Source organism: Trematomus bernacchii, unplaced genomic scaffold, assembly GCF_902827165.1.
Source record: "Trematomus bernacchii unplaced genomic scaffold, fTreBer1.1, whole genome shotgun sequence".
Classification (NCBI taxonomy): Eukaryota; Metazoa; Chordata; class Actinopteri; order Perciformes; family Nototheniidae; genus Trematomus; species Trematomus bernacchii.
Window position 1 is genome coordinate 6,278,091 of NW_022987828.1, and position 9,287 is coordinate 6,287,377.

A 9,287-nucleotide genomic window follows, 5' to 3' on the forward strand; every position below is an offset into this window, starting at 1 on the left:
CCCTCATTCCAATCCTACGTCACGCTCCTGACGGAGGACCCGCCCTACTCGGCCTCTGATTGGCTGAGCGCGAATCGGTGTTTATCCAACCCTGACGAGGATTGAGAAATACACTGAGAAGGGAATTGAAAAGGGTTTTCTGATTTAAATATACTGTATATCAATATATATATATGAATGTGTATCCTGAGATTATGAAAATCTGCAGTAGTTTTCATACACTTAGTGGAACAAGCTTTATGATAAAGTGTTTTGAAGATTAAGATTAGAACATAAGATTAAGACATAGCCTACTTTATAAATTCCTGAGGGGAAATTCAATTTTTCACTCTGGTGTACACTACTTTACATAACACACATAAGCCAGAAATGCGCATGCACAAACATGACATAGGCCTATGCATAGTGGAGAGGTGTCAGAGCTGCAGGGCCGCCCCTGGCCAATTTGTGGCCCCACGCAAAGTGATATGATGAGGCCCTCTGTGTCGCGAGCGTCGACGGGACGGGGACGGGGACGGGGGGGACGGGGGGGGACGGGGGAGCCTTGCAGCGGCGAAACTGTGCCGCGCCTACACTAATTACCGCCGCATAAGCGCATAAAGGTGCGACGCATTTGCGGCGCAGTAGAGGCTCCCTCCGCAAGATGAGGTCCCATCCGCGAGGTGAGGCCCCCTCCGCGAGGTGAGGCCCCACGCAGTCTGCGTGATCTGCGTAGGGAGGGGCGGCCCTGCAGAGCTGACAATGGCCCAATCCCAAACCACTCCCTCGACCCTACCCCTCCGTGACGGAGTGAACTCCGTCTGTAGCCACACTCGCAGCTGAATGAGTCTCCCTCCTGTCAGATGGAGTAAATACAGTGGCAAGCTTTGGGACAAACTCCCCTCTCTCCGGCAGAAACAGGAAATGCCGTAACTGTATGTACGGTTTCAAATCAGCATCTCTTAGACAAAAAATGTAAATTAATAACTCAAATACAACTCCAAACATCTTTCATTGTGTTACTTTGTTGTAAAGCTCTTTTAGTTTTAAACCTGATGTTTATAAGCTTCTTAGTTTTTGCAACAGTCTGTAAATATACACAACTTTATAATAAAATGCACACATTTACCTTTTTCTAGACTAAACACAGGTATGATCCTAAGTTAAAAACATATGAGGTTATCATGAGGTTGTTAACATCGCAGTTTATCAGCGGATGTTTGCTGGAACTGTTTGTAAACAGCGTGTTTCCTGACGGACACACACAGCGTTGAGACCGTTCAGGTAGAGACCGGTCTCCAGTCAGCACCGCTGCAGACTCGCTGTTTGAGGGCTTGATAGTAGTAGGTAGTGTGAAGGGGTAGGGTGTAGGGCGCGGTTTGGGATTGGTCCAATGGTTCTGCACCCTGGAGCAGTTCAAGGGTTTGGTTACTTGCTCAAGGACATGTAATTGGTACATTTGCATATCCTTGTATATTTATTGTGAATCATCTTTAATAATGTTAAAACATTTTCTCTACTGTTTTGACAATATAGATTTCTGATTTTGCATTATTTCATAATAATGCCTATTTCATGTATAGTGGCAGCTGTAGTATCTGTATAATCATGTAGAAACATTTACCACAGAGCTTGTTTCTCGTATGACAACAGTGTCAACATATTTAACAGCTTTTCCACCAATATAGATATGGCCCTAAGGACGAGGACATGGATACACTCAGGATAAATATGATTTTTTTTCTGTCCGTTTGTAAATTAGAAATGTCATAAAATCTACTAAATATGGTGTAACTTTTTGGTCCAGCAGCATGTTTAAAACTGGGAATGATCAGTAGGCCTACCCTTTTGTGGCTATTATTAAATACCTACCAAACAACAGTTGTTAGCTCCATCTCAGCTTGCAATATTAACATTTTGCTGGTAATATTTAGTACTTAAGTTTGTTTGTTTTCAAAGTGGATTCAAGCTTGGCTTTAAAAAAAAATGCAACTTGACATTTCCTTCCCCACTTCCACCACATTTTAAGCGGTATTTATATGATGGAATATTACATGGCCTTAAGTTTACCTTGTGATCCAAGCCTGTTAATATTGCACATAAGTTATGCTGTGTATAGTCATTAACAAATTGTCAACAATATACAGTATAACTGAGCGCTGCACAGTGAACCTGGGGCTTGTGGGGCCCCTGGGTATACTGTATGTGCACACGCTTTGCCCAGTTGATAATCCTTCCATGCCAACGTGACTCCCCATGGTTTTTAAATCCTCTTTAGCTTTACTTTGGGTCCAAATGCAGGAATGTGTCCAATTCCTGATCAGTTAACAAATGTTTTGGAGTCTCTTTAAAATTGACTCATCACATCCTGCACAAGTAAAAATTAACTCCTGGGCCTTTCCCATTTCACTAATTTCCCCTCCTCAACTCCTATCCTCGTGTCTTAGTCCCGCCCACAGGAGATGCGAGCGGAGGAGTCGAGGAGAGAGGAGGGGAAGCAGCAGGCGGTTAGAGAAATGAGAAATCCTCTCCTCTGAGCGGTCATTTTAGACGTCCATTAATGATGACAGGAGGCACAGCACTCTGTCTGATGGACAGGACTGTGTTCATGATGACTTATAGATTTACTTTTAATTCATTCACAGTGCGGTATAATGAGACAACAGGCTACAGATGCGGACATACACATACACACACATATATACACACACAGTACAACACGCACTTACAGCTCCTAAAGCATATAATATCAGGATACAGCTGTTGTGTTTTATTATGTGAAGCACTAAATGGTTTTAGACAAATATCGACTCTTTGTTTGTAGATATCTACTAAACTAAAGCAAATAAAGAGAGTAATGTAGGCCTGTTATACTGAGTGATATCATACACACTGCTCTGCTTTCTGCACAGACCTCACAGCTGTTCTCACTGAAAACATTGCGTCACGATGAAAGCAGTTAATAAAATAATATCCAGGGGATGCATGCAGAGCTGTCATTGGCTGAGATAAGTCCGGCCGTGCGTTACGACTCTTTGAAACATCTCTGTTGCCGGAAATGCACCCACGAAGGAGCCGTGGAGGACCCATCAGTGTATCGTCGATTATAGCTCCTCCAGAGAGCCTCCTCGACGCTCGATCCTCGGTCCTCGATGTGCATTTAGAGAAATTAGATGTCCTTCAACATGGCGCGCCGAAATTCATTTCCGGGACACTACCGGAGGACAGAGGATTCAAGGAGTCGAGGAGGGGAAATTAGAGAAATAAGAAAGGCCCAATGATAGCTTTTGCCTCATTTTAATATCCAAAAAAAAGTAAATGGTATCTCTCTCCAAGGGCAGAGGTCAGGTCACCTTCAGCACTCAGAACAGAGGAAAATCTGTAATTTACCATGAGGGCATACAGCCAACCCTCTCCAAGGTAAGTAAGGTCTGGCTTATGCTTAAACCTAAAGCTATATACCTCTAGACATTTGGAGTGTAAGACAGTTAAAAAAATGTAGTTTTAAAATCGGTTTTTAAAATAAATAAGCAGGTATTTTGGTTGCCGGGTATAAGCAAATGAATGATAAAAATAGACTTTTTCCTTTAGTTACAGCACAAGATGTGTAAAAAAATACACAATTTAAACTAGCAGCCCATCTCAAACCAATAAATGTAACGTGAAGATAGATTATTGTTGCAGTCTTAGCAAACTGCCACAGGTGGTGCTGAAGGCTGCTTCAGTTTCAAAGCCTTCCCGTCTAATATCTCAAACAGTTGTCCTAAAAAACTAAAATAGACAGGAAGGGTCCTTGAGAATTGGCAGACAGCAGATGCCTTTCCCTATAAAAACAGAGATTACAGTGAGCCGACAAATAACTGCTTTCTTTTCATTATGTGGAACAATTTGTTGAACTTGAACTTTCTCAAAATAGTTTGCCTTAAAACCAGGTTGATTGGAACACAAACAATTTGGTAGGCTATTTAAAAACATTTAAAGCGATTAACCTAGTTATGTTATGTGTGTATTTAATACAGTTTGTTATAAGTTTCAACACTTATTTTTAAGGGTTCATTGTTGAATGTGGTTACATTTAGAGTTAAAATATATTAAAGTAATTTTATTTTTAAAAAAACACATTCATGTATAAAATTGCATTTATCGAGACAATCCGAGGTTTTATGTGTGGTAAAGAGATTGTGGGAGAAATGTAATAAGTAAAAACACACACTTCCTATAGAGGGAGCCACACCCCATTAAATCATACCCTTGTTTAGCTCAAGCAACATCGTTTAGCTCAAACAGACTGAAAGACAAAATATCAAATCACATAAAGTTGCTCTTTCCATTGTGCCTTTAATAGTAAAGGAAATTCACAGAGAAAAAAAATAATGGAAAATGCTTGTACATTTAGACAAACAACAAACAACAAACAATCTAAGGTGATAACAGGCCTTCTATTGTTCAAAGTTAATGCATGACAGAGAGCTTTTTCCCCCCACATCCACACACTGTAAATATACCAGATCATATTAGAGCATTTATCTGCGCCCCAGTTGATTCTTAAATGCCCTTAAAGACTTTGCCATCATTGGAGCAACTCCTATGTGAAGAAAAGGGGAAAACAATTGTAGTAAGAATGTAAGTAAAATGTTTAGTCAACTTTCATTATGACCTGAAATCAAATAACCAAAACGGATTTCTTTAAAAATGAAATAAATTGCATAGTATGACTGGACAAAAAAAGATGACATGAAATTAAATTGTCAGTTTGAACAGCTGAAGCAAATGTAACACCATTGCATCTACAGTAATTGTTTGTACGCTCACTTGTCTTTTTGCGAGGGTCTTGTGTATTGCTTGGCCCTGAACTGCTGCTGCTGGACCTGCTGGGCTCATTACAACTCGGCTTCGGTCTGTTGTCCGGAGCCTTGACACTGGTAAATGAAGAAATAACAATACAGTGCATTATTCTATGAACACAATTATTATCTACAAAACAAAATCAATGCATGTCAAATGAGTCTCCATCACTACAGCTAGTGAGCATATCTTCCAATAATGTGAAAACAAAAAGGAAGCGAGACACATTGCTCTAATTCCTGTTTAGCTAAGCTCACCCAAAAAGCATTTCAGCCCACAGGTTATGACCTCACTAAGCTGCTGTTGATGAGAGATCACTTTGTAGTCTAGGGCTTTTATGTGGAAGTGGAGAGCAAGCATAAGGCTTACTACGCGTTTGCCAAAAACAATACCCTACCATGGGATTTAAAATGTTGTTTGTTTATGAACTTTATAATAAGGAACATTGCTAAAATATATACATACCTGAAAAAAGTATTAAAAAACAAAACCACAAGCTAATCATCAAACCTGTGTAGATATTTCTTTATATTTAGGATGCTGAAACCCACCTGCACCTGACCTGAGGCTGAGGCTGAGAAGCAGTTCCATGAAGTTCCTGCTTAATTCGCACATCTCTCGGTGGCTTGGCAACAGTGTGAATAAATGCCATCTTCACCTGCCGACCTAAAGAAAAGAAAAAGGGGTCACTGTGTGCATTACGATAGGCCTACATCTTATTTTTCAACAGTACAAAATGTGTATAAACTAATAATTGTTTCATTTTGTATGGTTTTGATTAGAACTTTTACCATGATCCACACAAAATGCTGAACATCACACACCTTTGGGTTTGGTAGAATTTGCAGAGACGATGCTTTTTGTCAGTCTTTTTAGTTTCCTTTCCCTTTCCTCAGACAGTCTGACATACATCTCTTTCCAGGATTCATACTCCTGAAGTCTGGAGTCTTTAAAGTCCCTCTGACAATGTTTCCCCCATAAGTGATCCGTCTCTCCGATGTAGATCTGTGGAAACAAAAAAATAAAGGGCTAACAACCGATAGACATCTCAATCTAAGTTATATACATTACTACAGGAACTTCTAATCTCTACCCAAGGTCTACAGAGTTTCGTTTATTGCAGAAAAAACTGACATACACTCAGTGGCCACTGTAGGTAAACCTGCTAATTAACAGCCTTCAGAGCTCCTTTAAATCTGGCACATCACAGCATAAAGCATGTGGTCAGAGAGGTTACTTTAAACTAGACACAAATAGTAGAATGTAACTAAGTCCATTTACCAAATACTGTAGCCGAGTATATTTTGGAGGTCCTTATGCTAATTTATACTTCTACTCCACTACATTTATGAGGCAAATTACTATACAAGATTACTTAAATTGCAGATTTCTGATACAAAACACTTTATGATCTAGTATTGTAAATTAAGCCAGCAGTATAAGTTATTTAATCACTTTATTGCAGCTATAACTTTAATCCACTAATATAATATATTATTCTAAAATGGTTACTTATTTAAGAAACATTTTGAATGCAGGACTTTTACTTGAAAACGTATACACTTCATGTGACTTGCGTCTGACTTTGCATATAAGACGATTTACCCAAACATTAATACTCACAAGGGACTGAAAAGTAACATATTCATAAAAAAAGGGTGGGTCCAATGCAGAGCTAGGCAGTTGTACCTAATAAAGTGGCCACCAAGTGTGTGTCTGCATTAAATGTATTCATATTCACATTCTTACTGGGTTGCATTCTTCTATGTGTAGCAGCTGCTGGGGTGTACACCTCTCCAACACCGGCTCGAGGATCTTAAACGGGACTCCGCCCGTTTCATAAAGCACTGAGGAGAGATCCCTGCAGCTGAATATAAATCCAACAAACTGACATACTGATCAGCAGAAAAGCTTATTTTTTGCGTAACTCACAGTTAATGTTATTCTGCAGTGTGCGGATACACTGCTGGTGCAAGCTCATCATGGCCGGGAGAAAGATGGTCTTGGCACCGGAGTACACCTGCATCTTTTTGTTCAGGCGTTGACCGGTGAAGCCTGCAGACTCCTCAGAGACTTCACAGAAATCAGGCTCCTTCTCATCTTTAAGACAAAATAAGGAGTGTCAAGAACGACATAACCAATCTGAAAGTACAGCTGTGTTTGTCATTAATAAGGTACCTTTCTTCTCAAAGTAATCAACAGTGAATTGGTTTTCACATTCAGGCAGCAAATCGGGTAAAGGAATGGCGAATGGAATCAGTTCCATTACAGACTCCTTAAACGTCTGAAACATTAATGATTCAAAGTCAATTTTACTCAACCACAGCCTGAACTCTAAAAGTGTAACTTTTGAGAATATTGTCAAACATACCTTTGTTGGCGAGGTATTATTTATGGACATCATAGGTGACCTGTTAGGTTGTATTGCAGCATCTTGTGTTGCTTTTACAACAGTCTTGATTGTCTTTGAAGGTTTCTTCACTCCAGATCTCTGTTTTCTCTTGGAAGCGTTCCCATCATAGTTCAAGAAAGATTCAAAAGACAAGGATGATTCCTCACAGCCCTTTTTCTCATCGTTGAGCTCTATTTTGGCTTTTTTGTTTTTTGAATGTCCCATTTTTTCATATTTGTGTTTTAGAGGGCCCTGCGTCTCTTTACTTGTTTTTTTGTTTTGGCCCTCTGAGCTCCTAGATATTTCTGGAGATCTTTCATGTTTGAAACTAGCTAGCTTTCTGAATGTTTCTGAATGTTTTTCAATGGATTTAAATGAAAAAGATTCTTTGGCTTGTTTGGATGATTCTTTTTGTTGCTTATTTGATTTTTTTTCTGAACTTGATTTTCGATGAGTGTCCTCTGAGTTTTTGTTTTGAGGCAGAGTTACAGTGTCTCCTGATTTTCTTTTGCTCTCATCACTTTTCTTCTTTTTGGAGACAACATAATCGTCAATCTGATCCTCTTTGGTTTTAATGTACTTTTTCAAGACCTCATTTTGAACAATGTCCTGGGTTTCTTGACTTTTTCCTTGATTTTCATCCTGGTCCTTGTGTCTTTTCCCTACCTTACATTGTTTCTCTGTATCAGCTTTTGCATTACTTGTTTTGAAGAGGGCCTCATCTGATGAGTTAGTACTGTAAGATGGTAAGCAATTATTGTTTGAATCTTCCATTGTCAAACTTCCATTATTTGGACACTTTTGGTCTTTACCAGGCAAACTCTCGCAAATCCCATTTTCTGTGTGGCTGCATCAAGAAAAAAACAAATCAAGATTAAGATGTCAACGAATGAAATTACAGTAAACTGTTAAATTAAGGATATGTTAAATTATGTGTCACCTTGTAGATTCCTTGGGGACCAAGTTTTTCCAACCCCTAACTAGCGACTTGGCCAATTCTCCCCCCTGCTTATGTCTCCGGAAAGAGTTAACTGCTTTTCCAATTCCAGTTTCCTAATTTATACGCAGACACAGAGCAGTCAAAGAAAATAAAGAAAATATTCATATATTAACACAAAGTCAATTAACAGAGACTTACAGCAAGAATGTCAAATGTAATATCCAGATCCTTGAGTTTCCGCAAAATCTTTACAACCTGGAAAGAGAAATACAAAAACATTCATTATTGCTTGAAATGGTTTTCATGATTGTTTTACTACTAGAATCAAGGAAAACCTGTCATGCCAAATATGGTATTCCTGGCTTTGGATCACCACAGTTGCTGAGTGTGCATTTAGAGCAGTTGCTATGTATGGGAAACTCAAACACCCTCTTAGGTGGCTCCTTTTACTGTGAACTATAAATGGATAAAGCTGCTGCCAGTTATAAAGTGTGTAACACAATTATATTCAGGTTGTGCTCCTACACGTTAATTCGTTTTGTATTTAATTTAGGTTAAATCTATTTCAAATATTGGCAATTGTTTAAGTCCATCTAGGCATAAAAGTGAGTTAAACAGCAGAGCGCCCAACCTCCACTGATGATGGACAGCAGCCACAAGTTGAACAACTGGAGGAGTTGCCAAATATAGCAGGAGGGCAACTCCCATTGAAAACACTCAGCCTGACCCACAGCGAAGGGCCTACAACGCTGTGTGGCAGGAGGCACGTGTCATTGGCACTCAGCTCTCAATCAGCCTGTTTTACACATTATCAAGGATACAAGAAGAGCGTCAGGAAGTAAAAGAGCCCACAGAGTTTGTAATAAAAAACTTCCGAACCAGCATTAGTGTTTCTGCACCAATTGTTTGACGTGTCATATGCACTCACTAAACGGTAGTTGGCCTACTGCAAACATTTTCATCCCTAAACCCAGGAACTTTTCCAATCAGCTCTGCTTGTTGTGGGCAAGAAATAAATGAATATTATCTACCGTAGCAGACTCTGCAGTGTCTGTCAGCTGAAGTTTGTACCGCGCTACTTTCTTCACCACATCAGAGCTGCTTGCCATCACGGTGATTCACGTGCATCCG

General features: G+C 39.6%; 1 protein-coding gene across 2 annotated transcripts; it reads right to left on the minus strand.

Annotated features, from left to right (window-relative positions):
* Positions 1-4,292: 4,292 nt before the first annotated feature.
* eloal (elongin A, like) lies at positions 4,293-9,287 on the minus strand. 2 transcript variants are annotated; one of them, XM_034151858.1, is made up of 11 exons: positions 9,188-9,287; positions 8,355-8,411; positions 8,157-8,269; positions 7,196-8,063; positions 7,003-7,108; positions 6,757-6,924; positions 6,574-6,671; positions 5,649-5,829; positions 5,376-5,490; positions 4,792-4,898; positions 4,293-4,564 (listed from the first exon to the last, which is right to left on the minus strand). In XM_034151858.1, exons 1-11 carry the CDS (start codon positions 9,263-9,265, stop codon positions 4,503-4,505), a joined length of 1,953 nt encoding a protein of 650 aa, XP_034007749.1. In that variant the 5' UTR covers positions 9,266-9,287; the 3' UTR covers positions 4,293-4,502. The 2 variants fall into 2 exon arrangements, with proteins under 2 accessions (XP_034007749.1, XP_034007750.1); XM_034151859.1 differs by lacking the exon at positions 8,157-8,269 and having other exon boundaries at positions 7,196-7,324; positions 9,188-9,281.

Excerpts from the sequence above, each read along its gene's own strand:
- eloal (XM_034151858.1), bottom strand. The coding sequence starts at position 9,265 with ATGGCAAGCAGCTCTGATGTGGTGAAGAAAGTAGCGCGGTACAAACTT. Across the intron at positions 6,925-7,002 it reads TGATTACTTTGAGAAGAAAG|ATGAGAAGGAGCCTGATTTC; the intron begins GTACCTTATTAA and ends TTTGTCTTAAAG. Across the intron at positions 5,491-5,648 it reads AAATTCTACCAAACCCAAAG|GTCGGCAGGTGAAGATGGCA; the intron begins GTGTGTGATGTT and ends TCTTTTCTTTAG.